The sequence below is a fragment of the Mus caroli genome, chromosome 5 (genome assembly GCF_900094665.2).
Source record: "Mus caroli chromosome 5, CAROLI_EIJ_v1.1, whole genome shotgun sequence".
Classification (NCBI taxonomy): domain Eukaryota; kingdom Metazoa; phylum Chordata; class Mammalia; order Rodentia; family Muridae; genus Mus; species Mus caroli.
The window spans coordinates 129,227,449-129,246,762 of record NC_034574.1 but is presented as its reverse complement, the minus strand read 5'-3'; the positions used below and the strand labels follow the sequence as shown (position 1 = coordinate 129,246,762).

Sequence of the window (19,314 nt, the reverse complement as noted above, 5' to 3'; positions counted from 1 at the left end):
TCAAAAAGCCATGTCTGCATCTTCATTAGATTTTCCTAATGTCCCGTTGACTCAAAATTCCATGTATGAGACTGACATCAAGAATCAAATGATCAAAATGTTAGATTCCCAGAATGAACTTGTACAGGGAACACTTAAGAGATATGATAAGTGGCTGAGGATATGGCTCAGTGGTAGAGCCCCTGCCTAGAATCCCCAGTGAGGGGCTGGGGGTGTGGTTCAGTGGTAGAGCCCCTGCCTAGAATCCCCCAGTGAGGAGCTGGGGGCGTGGCTCAGTGGTAGAGCCCCTGCCTAGAATCCCCCACTGAGGGGCTGGGGGCGTGGCTCAGTGGTAGAGCCCCTGCCTAGAATCCCCCAGGGAGGGGCTGGGGGTGTGGTTCAGTGGTAGAGCCCCTGCCTAGCATGTGTGAAGTCATGAGTTCAGTCTCTAGCACTTCCAGAATTAAAGCTGGCTTTNTGCCATTGGATAGTCTCATTGTTTTTGTCAAACATCATGATATATTTCTTGCCACCCTTCATTGGGCTATATTATTTTTCTTAAGCCAATGCCATAGTCTTGGTAAACATGGTTTGTGGTAATTTGTCAATTGGAAAGTATGAGTCTTCCAACTTTTTCTAGTTTCAGGATTTATTTATTTATTTATTTATTTACTTATTTATGTCTGTTTGGGCCCTTGCATTCTCACACAGATTTCAGGATCAGTTTTCATTTTCAGCAATGAAGTCAGCTGGAATTTTGGAATGCAGTGCATTGAATCTGTACCTCAGCTTTGTGACTATTACCATTGTTATACTACTAAGTCTTCAATTTAGCAAAGTCCTCCATTAATTTTGTTTCTTTCTACAGTATTTTATGGTTTTCAGAGTAAAATTTAAACTTCTTTCCTTTAGTTTTTCTATTAACAATTTATATATGTTTATAATGTGTATTATTATTATTCAAACATTATCTCATCACTTAGTTCTGGGTCGTCTAGAACTAAGTTTCCTTTGTTTTTGAGAGTTTCCCACTATGTAGCTTTGGCTGGCCTGGAACTTGATGTACAACTCACAGAGATCTGCTTACCTCTGCCTCCTGAGTGCTGGGATTCAAGGCGTGGCTTATATCACTATGCTCAGCTTTGCAATGTATCTTGATCAAATCTCTCCCCTCCCATTCTCTCCCAGACCCCGAAAACTTCCTCTCCTTCTCTTATGACCTCTTTTTTGGCTGCTAATATACATTAAATNCAGTAAGCTCCATCCAAATGCATATGGGGCTATCCTGTAGAGCATGGGCAATCTACAGCAGCCCTGGCCCCAAAGAAAAATGACTCTCCCCTAGGAGCCATCAATTGCCAATAGCTCTTCAGCTAGGAGTAGAGCCTTATGAGCCCATGCTGGAATAGTGACTGGCTTGATCTTGTGCAGGTCACCATAACTGTCTGAGTTCATAAATCCCANCTAGAAGACAGCGTTTCACAGCACTCTTCCCNGCCTCTTGCTCTCACATCGTTCTGGCTCCTCTTCCCAGATGTCCCTGGGCCTTGGAGGGTTGTACAGTGGTCTTGTTTAGAGCTGGGCACTCAGCGGNCGGTCCTCTCAGCACTTTAACCAGTTATGAGCCTCTGCACCCGATTGACTGCTGCCTACTGCTTTTCTGGCCAGTCTAAAGCTGCACTAATCTATGGGTATAAATATAAATATTTAAAAGGCAATTTAGCAACCTGTCCATTTGGCAAGACCACAATGTGAAGNTACCCCATTAGGGTCTGTGACCTCCCAAGCCATGGGCTTTTGAACAGGTTTGCAGTGCCAGGCAGAATTCCTTCCTGTGGAGCAAGCCTCACATCCAACCAGAGAACTGCCATGTGATAATTACTCCAGTAGGCACATCCTGAGTAGCACAGTAGTGGTACTGGGGATTGCAGGGAGAATGACTTCTCCTCCAGCATCCTGCATAACACCTCTGGCACTTCAATAGAGATCCAGCAGGGAGGATGCTCTACGTCTTGCAACTAAAATAGGTTGTGTCTTCATCACTAGGGTCATACTATCCAGTTATAGTGAACAACTAAGTACGGAATGTAGCCTGTGTTGGGGGGCGGGGGCAGTGTCTTCTCCCCTAACCAACAATTTGTAGGGAGGTCTCCCCTGCCTTGCATAAGATTTTCTTTAAATAACTCATGGGTTTTTGGGAAAACATAGTCTCTCCAGCCCTAGAAATTGTTGGGGCTTTTTGTTTTTTCTTTGTTTTTCCAGACAGTCTCTCTGTGTAGCCCTGGCTATCCTGGTAGTTGTTTTGTAGACCAGGCTGGCCTTGAACTCAAGAGATTTGCCTGTCTATGCGTTCCAAGTGCTGGGATTAAGGGCATGCTAAGATTACAGGCATGTGCCACTATGACTANGTTATAGGATGCAGGGCATAGAACCCAGGGATTCATGCATGCGGCACCAGCACTCCACCAACTGACTCACTACCTCAGGCGGCCAGGCCTCTGGGAATACTTCCCTGCAGCCCTTCCATGGTTTCCTGAGGTAAAAGATGGTGGGAAGGAAGAGAAGGCTCTGGCTTGCTGGGTGGGGATTGTAAACCTCTTCACACTGTTTTTTCATGGTGGGAATGAAGGAATGAATGAACGAATGAGCCAGTGAATGAGACAGGCAGCTGGGCCCTCCCACCTCTGCACCTAGCCTGCTGCTGTGCTGTGACCTGTCCTCTGCAGCTTACCTCTAAGTCAGCTTGAGCTTTAGGAAAATGGCAGGCAGCTAATCCAGCATCCTCAACAGCCCTGCCTGCAGTCCCTTCCTGAAAATGGAAGTCAGTGCTAACTTAAGAGCCCTGCAAATGTCTTGAGAGGATGTTAATTATCAGTCTGACTCTCTGAGGGCTTCCTCCTCTGCCATGCCACACCTCTGCTGTGGCCACGCTCTTGCCCATTTCATTCTTTGTGGCTACATCCTCTTTCAGATTTTTACTAAAGCACGCTTTCTTCATCCAAAAGTGGATGGCTTGGGCTGGCAAGGTGGCTCAGACAGGAATGGCATTTGCCAGCAAGCCTAATGACCTGAATTTGATCCTCAGAACCCACATAATGGAGGGAGAGAGCTGACTCCTGTATAGTATTCTCTGACCTTCACATTCAATAAGCAAATGGAAAGGAAAGGAAAGGAAAGGAAAGGAAAGGAAAGGAAAGGAAAGGAAAGGAAAGGAAAGGAAAAAGGAAAGGAAAGGAAAGGAAAGGAAAGGAAAGGAAAGGAAAAAGGAAAGGAAAGAAGGGAAAGGGAAAGGGGGAAAAGGAGGGGGGGAGGGAAAGAGACTTTTCTTTTGTAGCCCAGACTGACTTTCAGTTCAACATGTCAGCAAGAATGGTCTTGAACTCCTGTTCCTTCTGCCTGTCAGTCCCAGATGCTGGGGTAGCAAGGGTGCCACCATGCCCAGGATCCTGGAAAAAGCTGTTCCTGCTACTGCTATGAAACACTGCTGTTATAGGTCGTTCATATAGAAACTAACTTGTTATCTCTATATAAGTTTTGGAACTTACTTCAGCTGCACTGTCAACTTTGGAATAAAAGAATCACAGCTCCCTAAGTGAAGCCAGCATCACACAGGGACTACTCTGGGAACGTTATATTTTCCCCCTTTGCACTANCATAGTGCAATATTAAATACAGACAGTCTTCAACACAGCTTCCAACTGTCAAGTGTAAACAGACTAGGCCTGTGGCTCCCTGAGTACAGCTCTTGCCTAGCATGCACAAAGCCATCACCCACAACTACCAAACTGAGTACAGAAGATCACACCTGTGATCTCAGCANTCCTGCAGTGGAGGCAGGAGGCTCGAAAATCCAAGCACATACTTGCCTACATGTCAAATTCAAGGCCAGCCTGGGCATTATGAGGCCTTGACTTAAAATGAGAAGACAGAAAGAGGAAATGTACAGTGGAAGTGTGTGGTCATTTTGCTGGAGGGAGATGGGGAGGTTCACTTGTAGAAAGCTGCCTAGGTGTGTGTGGTGGGAAAGTGTTTGCAGTGGCTGTAACAGCCCAAGGCTATCATTACACCATGTCCCGAAAAACAGGTGCTCATGCACAGGCAGCCCTTTCCTTATTAACCAGCTTCAGAGTAATATGATGACAGACTCCCAGACCATGAGCTTTCCTGCAGGTGAAAACCTTCTTCATTGAGTGTGGGTTTCCATTCTCAGAACGAATATAGAAGCTGTAGCAAAAATAGTCCTTTTGGGATTGCCCAGAGGAGGTGAGTCTGCTCTGTAGCCTGGTAACAACAGTCTGATGCCCTATGCTGGTAGGAGTGGCCTCAATTTATAGGTGGAACTGAGCCCAGCCCCAGAGATCAGTAGAACATTCCAATGAGGCGCCTTCCAGGCTGAGTGGAAATTGCTTGGTACTCTCAGGAACAGGGAGTGACCGGGTGTGGCGGGGGGGGGGGGGGGGGGGGGGGGGGGGGGGGGGGAGGGGGGGTTGGGGGGGAGGTGTGGCTGTCAGGAGGTGAGTCCCAAACAGAAGAGGAAGCTCATGGAGCAGGACAGTTCTTACAGGTGGCCGGAGCCTGTTGTTTTCATGATCCACCCTAGCCCTGCCATCACAGTAGTACCTCTGTCCTTTCCTCTTGTTCATTTTGCTATTGTGGGGTGGGAACAGTAGATAGAATGTCTACCTTAGGCTCATGTGAATACCAAGGGGCCATTAGGTATAACCTGGGAACCTGATTCCACACTCTCCCTTCATACCTCTCCCAAAGAGCTGCCATGTTCCTCTGTGCCACTGCCTGGGTACACAGTGACAGATAAGGATAGGTTCCTTTTTGTCTCCCTTTTTGAATGATAAAGGGTCTAGACAAAAGGAACATTCCTTTCATAGATACCTGCTGGCTTGCTCGTACCCCGGGAACAAAGTCAATGTCACTTGCTCTTCCTCTGTGTTAGGTCATTTGACTATGTTAGATCACTTGCTAGTTCAGCCCTGGCAGGTGAAGTTTGTCATTTCTAGCTGCTGGCAGTTCTGGTCAAGCAGCCAGCCCCAAAGTTCTGGCACTTCCTCCCAACCCTGCTCTTCCCTAGAACTCTGCCAGCCAGAAGGAAGTCTGGACTGAAAGTGGAGGAAGTAGGCTTGGGCATAGATACTGCCTTGCCTGGATATGCCTGAGAAGGCTCATGTCAAAGCCTAGAAACTGAGTGGCAGCTGCTCACTGGCTGTGAGCAATGAACAAGAGCAGCCACCACAGGAAAGATGAGCTGGGGACTAGTGTATACTTCAGGGCAGCAGCCATGGGAAGGAGGCAGAAGAAGGGGATCACAGAAGAAAGAGGCTGTCGGACTCCTCAGAATGTACTGATCATTCCAGCCGTTTGACAAGGCTTGCCAGGGAGCTGGCGGCCTCAGCTAGAAAGTCAGCCTCTCTTAAAACTCTTGGACTAGGGATATAGCTCAGCTGGTAGAGCATTTACCAACTGTACTTGAAATCATGAGTTCGACCCCCTGCTGAATAAACTGGAATGGGAGCACATACCTGTGGAGGCAAGAAGAGGAGGCGTTCAAGGTCACCCCCAGCTACAGAGTGAATTCAAAAGTAGTCTGTGCTACAAGAGACTACTTTCCTGGAAGGAAAGAAAGGAAGAAAAAAGAGAACTTCATATATACTTCTTAGATGTCTTAAACCCACTGCCTACCCTTGTCTTGGGACTGGATTTGAACTTGGTCAGTCACATTTGTGGAAGGTTTGAAGGAAGAAGAGCACAGAGCTATGGAATTCATTTCCCGATGCTGTCAAGTGGCTTAAACACTAGAACTGAGTGCCTCCTAGTCCTGGGTCTGAAGGACTGGTTAAGTGTGTGAACAGGGCTGGCTGCTTGTGGAGAACAAGGTAGTGGTGGATGACATTCCTCGTGTGGAGGCAGCACCACAGCCCTGACTTTGTCAGTAACACTCTCCCTGCTCGTGTCTGTTGCAGGGTGTGTGTGTAACCTGGGAAACTACGCTCCAAGAACATGGGGCAAAAGTTTGCTTAGTTTTCTCTAAAGCATACAGTGACGCTGTGTCAGTTCAGTCTTGGGAACTCGCCTCACAAGCTGATGCAATTAGCTAACTGCCACAAAAGGGCAGCTGTGATGGGGCAAAGGCTGGAGAAATAGGGACATCAAAAGATGGGAAGGGTTTGTGGACTGGTGGCCTTTGGTGGGCTAGCTGTTTTTAATAGGGAGGGAATAACCATTTTTCACATGCCAATGTTCCCTCCTATTTCTTTTTAATTTTTTTCATCTTATTGTGTGTTTATGTGTGAGTGAATGTGTGTGTTTTCATGGGGAGGGTATATATACGTAGTGTGTGGATGCCAGAGGACAATCCTGAGAGTTCTTTCTCAGGCCCCATCTATCCTTTTGAGATTTTCACTTGGTCTCTTGCTGACGTGGTGCTCAGCAAACAGGCTAGGCTGGTGAGCCAGTAATCCCGCTGTCTTGGCTTCCTCAGCACTGAGGTTACAAACCTGCCACACTGTGTCCNCTTTTTCATGTAGATTCTAGGACTCACACTCAAGTCCTGTGCTTGCAAATTTGCCATCTGAGTCACCTCAATATAAAATCCTGTTGGATTCAGGTTCACAGAGCTGACTTCCAATTAACACTATCACCTACAATGCCTGACTTCTAAGTAAGGTCACAAGAATTTCTGTGAGGGTTAGAAGTTTTTTGTTTGTTTGTTTGGTTGGTTGGTTGGTTGGTTGGTTAGTTGGTTTGGGGTGTTTTGGAGGGGAGGTTGGTTTTTCAAGACAAGCTCTGGCTCTGGCTGTCCTAGAACTGGCTTTGTAGGTCAGGCTGGCCTCAAACTGACAGTGCCTGCCTATGCCTCCCAAGAGCTCAACTTTTCAGTGGTTCCATGTGCCCTCTTAGGCATGTAAACAGTTGGAACAGGGATCTGGACAGACCAGGAGTCTCCACAAACTGGGCTTGGTCTGCTGCANGAGAGGCCACTTAGTAACTGTTAGTTACACCTGAGAGATGCAGGGCTTCCCTAGGCCAGCGCTGAGACGGTATCTAGAGCCAGTGTAGGGGACCCAAGCACAAAGGCAGCTAGGTGCATAAAAAGCAGTTCATCCTAGAGGCAAGCCAAACATTGCTTCAGATGTCTTTCTCAGTGCTTAGGGGTAGAGGCAGGGAGATCAGGGGTTCAAATTCATTTACAGCTACATTGTAAGTTCAAGGCCTACATGGACTAGAGGAGACCCTGGAGGGAGTCAGGGAGAGGGTGTCTACCCTGTGGATTGTGTTGGGACACACTGCATGAGCATGGATGGATATACTTAAATTACAATTTTATTTTATGAAGGAAGAATTTTAAACAAGTGACTTCAGATGTTTTCTTTGGAGCATGGTTTTAGAAGTGTCTCTGCTTGCCCTGTGTTAGTTCTCCTGAGGCTCAGGAGTCTGTGGCCTCCACTCTTCAACAATTCACCCTCCTTTCCCAGATTACACTCAGCCCTGAACAGACTGTTGCCTGGCCCAGGCTGGAGGCCCTATAATTAAGGCCCATCTTTTGCCTCTTTAATAACACAGGAGGGAGAGTGATCTTGAGTAAGGCCAGCAGGAAACTGTAATTCCGGGTCCTTTTCCTGAGTGGTACGAACTTAGTGCATGCGAAGTCTTGCCGCCTCAGGAGTGAGAGCCGTCTGTTAGCTTGGCAGTTGTGTGCCAGGAGGTTAATAGCACAACGCGAGGTGGTCTGACAGTATGATGCTGCTTGGATGGATGTTAGCCTAATGGGGTTTCCTCCTCCACCTTCTTATGATGTGTAGACATGGCCTGTGGGACAGAAGGTCAGCTTATAAGACAGACCACCGACACAGACCCTCCCCTGTGTCTGCTGGGAACCCCAGCATTGTCCCTGACCCACCCAGCTGTGTGCTCACACTGACTCAGAGTGCTCCAGGTTTCCCCACTGGCCACTTCCCAGTGCCTTCCACATTGTCAGATTCAAACGTCTTCCACTCCCAGCCTCCTCCTGGGTGTCTTCTACTGTGGTGTATACCAGGTACATGCTCTCCTCCATGTACGAGGTGGCCGCCCAGCCAGTGCCAGTAAGTCCCATGTGTATAATATCTGTACTCTCTCCCTAAACCCTCCTGATAGCACCTCCCCATGTCCATAACTTATCTATAGGATCTTAACTTTTGTTCCACAACTAGGACATAAACAAAAATGTGAAGTACAAAGCTGAGGCAGGAGGATTACTAGTTAGTTCTAGGCTACTCTGGGCTATATAGTAAGACCTATATAGTGAGCTTTATAGGGCTATATAGTAAGACCTTCTCAGAAAACAAAAAAACAAAAAAACNAAATGAACTATCAATACATTTTCTTTCTTTCTCTTCTTTGTCTCCTTTCCTTTCAGATTGATGCACTGAGTAAAAGAAGCAAAGAAGCAGAGGCAGCCTTCTTGACTGTGTACAAGAGACTAATTGATGTTCCAGGTAAGTCAGGCATTGCTAGCTAATGATAGTGGGTTATGATCTTAGTTTTCTTAGTTTTCCTGATCTTAGTTTTCCTAAGGAGAATGGGTCATTCAAGCAGCTTTCCTGGAAAACCAAGGGTTGGGGAATGTGAATTCTCTAGAATCCAGACTTTGGACAAGCAGGAAATGCCGTGTGTGTAATCGCAGACTCATCAGCTGATTCTTTTGTAAGCACAGAAGCCCATGCCTCTGTGGCCATGCTGCAGAATGCTGCATGTCCTGGGGAAGCTCTAGGCTGGTGGTAAGTCTCCAAGTGCAGATGCCACCTGCAGGACTTTGCAAGTGTCACTGACAGCACACCTGGTGTGCCCCCCTCCCCTCCAGGGTCACGGAGGATCCCTGGTTCCTGGAAAAGTATCTTTCACTGAAGAGTTAAAGCTGATGGTCCTGGTCGCCGTGACTAAGGATTTGGGTGGTGGCATCTTCTTTTAAAGGAGTGCGTTTAAGTTTAAGTGCTCCTGGACAGGAATGCTCCAAGGAGATGGCATCTGAGTCCTTTAGGGCCATGTGGTGCGTTTCTCACTCCTCAGCTCCCATGTGATTGAGAATCTATCAGGATAGACAGGATCACATGGATCCTAACTCAGTCCTGGAGGAAAAGTCACATCGGAAGGACATATTTCCTCTGCTGACAAGGAAACCAAAGGACCCCTACACATAGCAGTCACGTGTTTGCCCTGTTTGGTAATTGTGCAGACATCACTCAGAGTAGACGCCTTGACAAAACTGAAATCTCTTTTGTGCCTGTAAGGGTGTTCTCATTGCTTGTGAGAAGGGCCTGGTCTATAGCACTGATTGCTGACAGCTATCTCCTCAATGCTACCTTAGGCTTTGCTCTTCTCTTTTAGAGCTGAACCAAACAAGGAATTCTCTGAACAGAAAATAGAGAAATGTAGTCCCCCACCATGGGCTTGCTCTGGGGTCTCAATTGTATTTTTCTCCCCGTTGAATCTCAGTTTTCTCATCTGTAAAGTGGGTAGGATGTGGGGATGACATAGTAGTAAAGAACGCTTTCTCATGTTCCGATTTTTTTACGCCTTAGTTGTTTGTCACGCTCTAAGTTGTAAATTCTGACCTATCGATTTTCTGTAAGAGTTTGTCTGTGACCCGGGGTTTTCTGAAGACTGGCCAGGACCCACAGGAGGCTTCTGAACTCTTAAGTGGATTATCTGGTGTTCAGGTACACTGCATGTCCTAGTTTGCTTCTCTATCCCTGTAATAAAACAGGGAGCAAATCAATTTGGGGCAGGAAAGAATTTATGTGACTTATATGTCCTGATCCTGGTACATCACTGAGAACTGAGCCAGGGACCTGGAAACAGGCACTAAAGGAGAGTCCATGGAGGAAACTGCTTGCCAGCTTGCTCTCCATGGCTTGCTCAGCTGCTTTCTTGTACAACCCAGACCACCTGCTCAGAGGTGGCCCCACTTACAGTGGGCTGGGCCTCCCATGTCAATCACTCATCAAGAAACTACCCCATACAATTGCCCATAGGGGCAATTCCTCTTTCCAGTGTTGCTCTAAATTGTGTCCTGTTGACAAAACCTAACCAGCACACTATTCCTCAAGTTCCACCAATCTGATGGATGCTGCTTACATTTTCTTTTCTTTGTCTTCTTTCATTTCATTTTCAGTGTACATGATATGGACTTGCTTCTCATGTGTAAGACATCTGAGGTTTTTTTTTTTTTTCTTCTATGAACCATCATGGGATGTCTGCTCCCAGGATGCAGCCATTTCCACATCACTCATTTCCCTGGTATTCTCTTAGTCCCTCCTGCTCAGCAGGGTTCTGCTCCTGCCCTCACTTCAGACTTCCCCAGGCGCCAGTGTTCCAGATGAAAGCTGTGGTCTGGTGAGCCGGGGAATTATTTGAAGTGGGCAGCTCTGCTTTGTGTTCACCAGAGGCCTTACCTCCGTTTTGACCTCAGTTTGTTTTCCATTTAAGGCTTCCATTCTGTACAGAGTCAAGCTTGTACCAGGTCCCAGCTAAGTAATCACTTAACAGTTTGTTGGATTCCTTTTTTTTTTCTTTCTTTCTTTCTTTTTTTTTTTTTTTGGTTTTTCGAGACAGGGTTTCTCTGTATAGCCCTGGCTGTCCTGGAACTCACTCTGTAGTTTAAGCTGGCCTCCAACTGAGAAATCTGCCTGCCTCTGCCTTCCGAGTGCTGGGATTAAAGGCGTGCACCACCACGCCCGCCCGGCTAGTTTGTTGAATTCTTAATCTGAAATTATATTCTGCCTTGGTTTCCCATAGAACATAAACAATTATTCTTCTCATTGAAGTCTCATATATTTTTATAAATAAAGACCTTTATGTATTAGTAGTTTTCATAATTATATTGGGCTAGAGAATTTCATTTTACATTTATCTATTTGTTTGTGCATATGTGCCACAGAGCATGTGTGTCCATCAGAGAACAACTTGTCAGAGTCTGTTCTCTCCTACCTTGTTGGTCATATCAGACTCAGGTCCTATAAGTGCTTTTTTTACTCATGAACCATCACCGGCTCATGTTTTTGAGACAGGATTGTACTGTATACCTAAAGGTGACCTCAAATTCACTATGTAGTCCAAGTTACTCTCTTAACGTACCACAGTCCTCCCAAGTGCTAGGTATAGAAGTGCCTATACCTTGGTGCCACCACACCAAGCTTGGGTAGCAGCAGTTCTTAGCCTATGTGTCGAATCCCCTTTGTGGGGGGTGGGGGTCATATCAGATATGCTGCATATCAGATATTTATATTAGGACTCATAACAGTATTGAAATTAGTTTTGAAGTAGCAACAAAATAATTTTATGGTTGGGGTTACCATAAGAAGAACTATAATAAAGGTCGCAGCGTTAGGAAGATTGGGAATTAGTAGGCTAGAGAGTTAAAGTTCACATTGAAGCTAGAATAAATAACATTTATTTGGAGTTGAGAATGTAGTTTAGTTGATAGAGTGCCTATCTAACATTCCTGAAGCCCTGGGTTCAATCTGCAGCCACATAGATCCCGGCACTGTAGTACACACCTGTAATCCCAGCACTCAGGAGATGAAGGGAGGAAGACCAAGAATTCAAGGTCATTTTTGGACACATATGAAGTTCCAGGCCAACATGGTCTACTGGAGAGTCTGATATCAAAGTCAACCAAAACACACCTACATTCCAGGTAGATCAGTTCTACCCTCAGCATGCTAAACATGCTGTGGACTGACAGATCTGATGAGTTACCTAGGAAGCTGGGCTGGGGTGCTCCACCTGGATTGTGCAGTCTGGTGATTTCTTAGATGAGGTAATCCTGTGGCCAAGGCTTCCAGGAAAGGCGTGGTCAATAGTGCCTCATTTATTGACAGCTACCCAGCCAGGCAGGGTCCAGGAGCCTTCTTCATCTGTGGGCTTTAGGCTGCAGTCTAGTAGAATACATATTGAGTTCTACTTGTGAGAGACAGGAACTCATATTATCACATGCAGCTTGGGGAAGCCGACAGGTATGTCAGCTATGTGCCCTGGGTCAGGGCTAGATGTCAGTACCAGGAGCTCTGGCAGGGCTGCCAGCCCCAGGAAAGCTAGGTCCTGAGGTGGCCCCAGCCACCATGCTGCCTGGAGCTGCACTTCCCTGACTTTTCTAGCTCCTTGTTTGGGGGGTCTGCTAGAAGGGAATTGCCTCATGGCCAAGGTTGATTCTCTTGCTCTGAGCCCAGCAACAGGCACACAAAAAGTATGAGCCAGGCAGTTAACAAAGCCCTCCAGAGACCCAGCGGTCACCACAGTGAGTTGGCTTTATCTCTATCCAGCTCTCATCCCTGAGCAGAAGCCTGCATGGCCAGCTGTCTCCTGGGCTGCCCTCTGGGATGACTAATGGTTCCTGTTCCCACTTAAGGAACACTGTCCTCTCCCTTGGTCCCTGCTGCTTCNAGGTGACACTATCTCTCACCTGTCTGCTTACCCAAGTCCTAGCCTTCTACTTGTAGGATATGTCTATCCTAACTCCTGCCATAATTCTCCACACTGCAGGTGCCCCAAGCACGGCTCACAGTTCATCTCTCCCTAGACCTGCAGATTAATTTATATGAGGACCCTGCATCCTACAATGTCCTGACACTTCNTCCTCTGATCTTACAATCTGGGTCTATGTAGTCCAGGAAAACAGAATTCACCATCTTCCTGCCTCGGACTCCCAAATGGCTCCCAAGTGTGACTTACTATGCTCACCCCCGCCCTTTTGAGATAGGGTCTCATGTAGCTCAGGGCTCCCCTCAACCTTGATACTTTAAACTTCTGATCCTCCCACCTCCCTGACCTAAGTGTTAGGATTATAGGCGTGCACTGGTGAGGATTAAATCCAGGGTCTCATGCAGGCTAGCTAAGCAGTCTATCAACTGAACTAACTATACCGCTATTACAACCACAGTTGGACACTGCACAAAAACGTTTCAGTCAACAAGGGACCACATGTACAACAACAGTGTAAGACCAGCACCTAATAACACCTCCCTGCCTTAGCTTCTGTAAAGTTGCTTGGGAAATGTCAGAATCACATGACACAGTTCTCAGAATGTGACCCCATGAATGCATGGCTGTACTTGGTAGCCCTGGGTTCTTTCACAGGGGACACTAAAACAATGTGGCCTTGTCAATAATCATCTCCCAGGTATCAACTCCAGTGTCTGCCATGTAGTAGAAATTTGGTAAATATTTGCTCAATGAATGTACAAATGGATGTATCAAATCATTTCTTCAAAGTGCTGCGTGAAGCCAGGTAAGTGGCGCTGTAATCCTAGCACTAGAATTGTGGAGGCAGGAGGATCAGAAGTTTAAGGCTATCCTCAGCTCTATAGTAAGTTCAGGATAGGGCCACATGAATTCCAAAAAAACTATCTCAAAAATCTAGAATAGAGTCAACTGAACACAATATGTTTTGAGCGTAATGTGCACCTTGCTCCTGTGATTGACACCTCCCATAGGACTAAGCTCACTAGAGCATCTGAAATACCAGACAGCAGCCACTGTTCACTCAGATTGTCTGGCCCTGCCATGGAGTGCTTTAATAGCTCTCTGAATTTTCATTTAACTTTTATGTCAGACTATAAAACGTTTCATGGCTGCAAAGCCATTGACACCCTCCACTCAGGGTCCAGCACATGTGATTGGCAAGTCCTCCATTCTGAGACTTTACTTGATGCTGGCACCTGCATCCAGCCAGGATCTCCCTACACCCTGCCTATTCACCTGACTCTGACCCCTAGCCTCTCCTTGACTGGTCCATATTAAAAAAAAAAAAAAAAAAAAAGATAACCCCTCCCCCAAAGCCAATTGTGGTGACTCACACCTCTAAGCCTCTAAGTGCAGCACTGGGGAAGGTGAGAAATGCAAGGTCACTCTTAGCTACATAAAGAATCAGAATGAGGCTCTGCCTCTATTTACCCGTTAAGAGGAGNATTGCTGCTCTTGCAGGACTAGAGTTGTGTTCCCTTGTTCAGTGGCTCACAGCTGACTTCTCTTTCTGCTTCTACAGGCAAATAAAAAATAATTCTAAAGAAACTCTGTCTTAGTTAGAGTTTGTATTGATGCAACAAAACACCATGACCAAAAAGAAAAAAAGTTGGGTTTTTTTGGGGGGGAGGAGATTTTTTTTTTTTTTTTCCTGCTTACACTTCCACATTGCTGTCATTACCAAAGTATTCAGGACAGGAAGTCAAACAAGGATGGAACCTGGAGGCAGGAGCTGATGCAGAGGACATGGAGGAGTGTTGCTTACTGGCTTGCGCTGCCNGCTTTCTTAGAGAACCCAGAACCACCAGCCCAGGATGGCCCCACCCACAGGCTGGGCCCTCCCCCATTGGTCACTAATTGAGAAAATGCCTTACTGCTGGATCTCATGGAAGCCGTTCTTCAGTTGGGGATCTTTCTGCTCTGATGACTCTAGCTTGTGTCAAATTGACATAATCCCAGCTAACCCAGACCCTGTCTCCAAAAAATCAACTATCCAACAAAATCCCAACAAGTTAAAGATACTGGCTAGGCCTTCTATTGCAAAATAGACTTGAACTGGTCATTATCCCAGAAGTTACAATAATATGGCCTTGGTGGTAGAGAGATTTTTTTATTTTTCTTTTAAAATCCACACCCCTCCACTTCCGAGTGGCAGCTGATGATTTGTTTGAGATGGGTTTCCCTCTGTCACGCAGACTCTTCTGGAACTCATGGTTCTCCAGCCTCAGCCTCTAGTGCTGAGATTGCAGCTGTGTGCTGTGCACCTCCAGCACTCAGAGCCTTAGGCTTTGCACAAGANGACATTTTACATCTGTGACCCCAGTTTAAGTTTTTAATTATTTGTTCTTTACTTTATGATTATTTTTATTATGTTTGTGTGTGCTTGCATGCCCATACCACAACACACGTATGGATGTCAGAACCTTTAGAGTTGATTTTCTCTTTCCGNTACGTGAATTCTGGGAATCAAACTCAGATCATCAGGCTTGTTAGCAAATACACTTATGTGCTTGTTCCCATTCCTTTATTTTTTTCAAACAGGGTTTCATGTAGCCCAGGATAACCCAGCACTTGGTATGCAGCCAGAACTGGCCTTATATTTTTGATACTTCAGCCTCAGCTGGTGCTAGGGTTCTGAGCATGCCTACCTACTACACCTGGCTAAATTGTTTTTAATATTCGAAGCACAAATACAAATGTCATAACCATTTGCCAGCATTGTGCCCTGATAGGATTCCCTTGGTAGAACTTCCCCTCTGTTCAGCTTTCTGTCCTTGAGGCCATCATCTCTCTGNATTTGGGTCCGTGCCTGTGGGCAAGGACAGAGTTTCAGCCTGGTCTCCTGATGCCAACAACTCCCCAGTGCAAAGCATAGTTTAAAGTGTACCGTTCAAGACACTTAAACTCTGCCAGCACTTCCTGGCAGTCTGTCACATAGATGCCTGAACTGAGAGTCCCAACAGATGCACAGGTCCTTTCCTTCCCCACCTCCCCAGTACTACGCACACACTTTGCATAGTAGAGAAAATATTTCACAATTATGTTTTGAGTGAAACAGCTTGTATCTTTAACTGATGATACAGGAAACGTCCCTGCCTTTAAAGGGTGCCCCTCTCCCATAGCTGGAATATTATGAAATGATATAGCATAGCAGGAATTTTCCTGGGATCTAGGCAGAACCATGATGGCATGCATAATCTGCCACTCATTAACCTGGAGTGGGTAACTTGCTTCAGATTTTCATTCTGCAATAATGTATTTATTTGCAAGCTTGTGAGAGAGCAACATAATCAGCAAAATAATCACTTGTACTCCAAGTCTCAGTCTCTAAGCTGGCCGGTTTTATGTCAGCTTGACACAAGCTAGAATCATCAGAGAAGACAGAGCCTCGTTGAAAAAAATTCCTCCTTAAAATTGGGCTGTAGTACTGGGGGAGTGGGAGAAGGAAAGGACCTGTGTGCCTTGGCTATGAAGTTCCTTGGTAAAATCGCTTTGCAAGCTGCCAGTCTTCTTGCTTCTGCAGTCACTTTGCAAGTATTATATTTTACTCCTGACTCAGTGGCAGTTTACTTCCTACCAATGAGACCCTTCAAATGCAAAAACAGTGCCTGGGAGCTTTTAAAATTGAAGTCTTAGGAAGGGTATTACCAGCACTATAAAATATTTATCACCTCATGAAACAGGGCTCCCACCCATGTTGTCAGAACCACCTCAACTTGCTTGATTGACCTAGGAAACTAGCCTATGGTTTTGAAAAGCACCTGTGTGGTGGTTACTTTTCTTATTACTATAAACAAAAGCAACTTACAGGAGAAAGGGCTTGTTCTGGCTCAGTTTTAAGAGGTGCAATATATCATGAGGAGAGGCATGGCGGCAAGATCATAAAGCCTGGTCACACTGCAACCACAGTCAGGAAGCAGAGAGAGATTAATGCTGGTGCTNAGCTCNCTGTCTCCTTTTCAGTCAGTCCATGACCCCACCCTGGGACATGGGTCTTCATGCCTCAATTCTTTCTAGAAACACCTTCATAAATCCAGAGGTGTATTTTTGTGGTGATTCTAAATCCACTTAACAATGAAGATTACCCATCACAATATAGCATGCATTTTCTGAAGCGCTGAATGAGAACTTTCTAGAGAGCTCATTCGTGGGTTACTCTATTTCCAGAACTTTATGCAAAGTTGACAGAAACTTGCACAAGGTTTGTGTCTCCAGGCACCCAGTCTTAAAGGTAGGATTTGGATAAAGGGGACTCTCGTCATGAGGACTAGCCCCATTATGAAGACCCAGAGATCAGCTGTTCCCCCCCCCCCCACGAGACAAGGTCTCAGTAGCTCCAGGCTGATCTCAAACTCTTATGGCCATTGAAAACCTTGCACCCCTGATCCTCCAGCCACCCAAGTTCTGGGATTACAGATGTACACCACCATGCCCCTTTTACATGGAACTAGTACTACCACTGCGTGTGGCAGGCAAGCACTCTACAGAGCTACAGCCTCAGCTTGGGGGCTGCTTTTTAATGTCCCTCCACAAGGGTGAAATAGCCATCTGGTCCTTTGTGCCACTACTTCCTGGGGAGGACACATCACAGATAAAATCAGAAACTTTACTTCCATCCCTCCTCCTTCCCTGCTGGCCTCAGGGAGAGCTGACAGGGTCTGTGCCGGTGTGAACCCCCTCGTGGCTTTCACGTCACTAGCCACTATGCCGTTGGTATACTATGCTAGCCTTCAAGGCTGGGAAAATATGGCTGCTCTTGTCTCATTCCAGCAGGCTAGTCTAGTTCAGGTGATGCAAGACTCCTGATGCTGGCAAACTAGGCCAACACCCCTCACCTTTACAGAGTGACTTTAGTGGCCTGAGACCTGTACGATCATCCTCATAGGTGTCCTNTCTGTCTTCCTGGGACATTTTCGTTCATATTACTAAGAAACAACCTCAGGCACCAAACCAAGACAACAAGGAAACCAGGGACTTTGGGCATTCAACTGTTTCCTGTCTTCCCTGTGGCTCTCTGGACTGGAGCTGGTCCTGAAATTGCTACAAGGGACAAGAATCAGTTATGCTTCACACTGGAGAATTGGAAACTAAACAGGGGACAGCTTTTTTCCACCCTCCATGACTAGAACACCAAACAAATTTGGCACATCTTTTATTTTTTATATGCTATTAACAAGTGATTGATGAACTATAAACTCACGATTTTGTTTTGAGATAGTCTCGTGGAGTTCATGCTGGCCTCTGCATCACTGTATACCAAGGATGGCCCCTCCTCTGGCTTTCACCTTCTGAGTTCTGGGTTTACAGGTGTACGTCACCATATCCTGTTAATGTAGTACTGGGGGTGGAATCCAGGGCTTTGTGCATGCTAGGCAAGTGCTCTTCCCATGAAGCCACATCCCCAACACTCAGCTGTAAACACTTTGAAAAGTGAAAGTTACAAGGTGGATGCCTGTATCTGTGCCAGCTGCTTCAGCAGGCTCTCATTTTAGGGCCTTCCCTTTTGGTCCCACCCACCNAAACCNTTGGCTGAACTGACTGGCATGTTGAGAACTCCCCAAACTGACCCAGGGAATCCTTCTTGATGTGCACACACAAAGGTGTGCGGCCTCATCCCACCCGTTCCTCCCCACCTCCCACCCCCCCACCCCAAGCCCGGACATGATTGGGGTGGTCCTGGCACGCTGGGTATCTAGACAGCTTTTCATCGGTTGCTCATCAGCATGCTAATTGTCATATAACTAATTATGCCCTGAATTCCAGTTGATTTTCTTAATGAGACAGCTGGGTTAATTATGTAATCGTATGATTACATTAGCCCAGAGTGTCCCGGCAAAGAGTAGTGTTGGCTTGCATGTGATGTCATCCCTGTGATGGTGCTCACAAGGAACACATTCATACTGGAGCTAGAGGCAGGCGACAGCCCTGTGTTGCCTGCAAAGCTCTGTGCAAACATGTGCCCAGGGTTTACTAAGATGGGGTTTCTAAGCCCTCACAATATGGAGTGGGTCCATTTGTCACAAGCCCTACTGCCATCCTATAGATTCGGGGCAGCCCAGCAGTGTGCCTTCAGTAACTCTGGGACCTCTCTATTTGACACTGCTTCCCTTTATTGGGCATGCCAGCTGCCTGGGTAGTGGACAGAGACATCCAAATAAATGTTTATATTAAAGTGCTGCTAGAGGGCCAAGTGAAAGTCTGTAAGTGGCCCCAGACTGGCCCAAACATTTTCTTCTTTTGTGCTCTATCCCCACAGAAGCAGACTTTCCTGAGAGGGGACCACACCTGTTGAGTCACCACTCTATCTGGTCACACTCTCCTCCTGGCTTCTTCCTCTGCCAGGACTTTCTCCTCAGCTTCCTTGTCAGTGTCCTAGGTGACTTCTGAAACTTCTCAGGAGCATAAGACCACACACACACACACACACACACACACACACACGCCCCAACTACCCTCCAAGACAGTAAGTGGTGTCACCATAATGAATATGCATTGGTCTCCATGCAGGTGTCATCAGAGATTTCTGTTCTATTCTCATTCTTAATAATCGTACCTCCAGAAGCTGGCCTACATTTAAGCCCCTCTTACCACACCTGCCACTACCTCACTCATCCACATTCCCATAATTCCTTGCTCCCTGGGCTCACCCTTCCTACTGCATACTACTAGTCACTCTTGGCCCAGTAGCCAAATCCATCAATTCAGAGCACTCNCCAGACATCTTTATGTATCTTCAGGCTAGCCCCAGACCCACTTTATAGCTGAGGATGACCTTAAATTTCCGATCTTCCTGCTACCTCCTGAGTACAGGTGTGTGGCGCC

The 19,314-nt window shown here is 46.5% G+C and overlaps 1 protein-coding gene across 4 annotated transcripts in view; it reads left to right on the top strand.

The window, feature by feature from the left end:
* Cux1 (cut like homeobox 1) overlaps window positions 1-19,314 on the top strand; it is a 293,336-nt gene that overhangs the window by 164,810 nt on the left and 109,212 nt on the right. For all 4 annotated transcript variants that reach the window (XM_021161668.2, XM_021161666.2, XM_021161667.2 and 1 more), the window contains exon 4: window positions 8,390-8,468. In XM_021161668.2, the coding sequence (XP_021017327.1) occupies window positions 8,390-8,468 (79 nt within the window). The remainder of the gene's footprint in view (window positions 1-8,389; window positions 8,469-19,314) is intronic.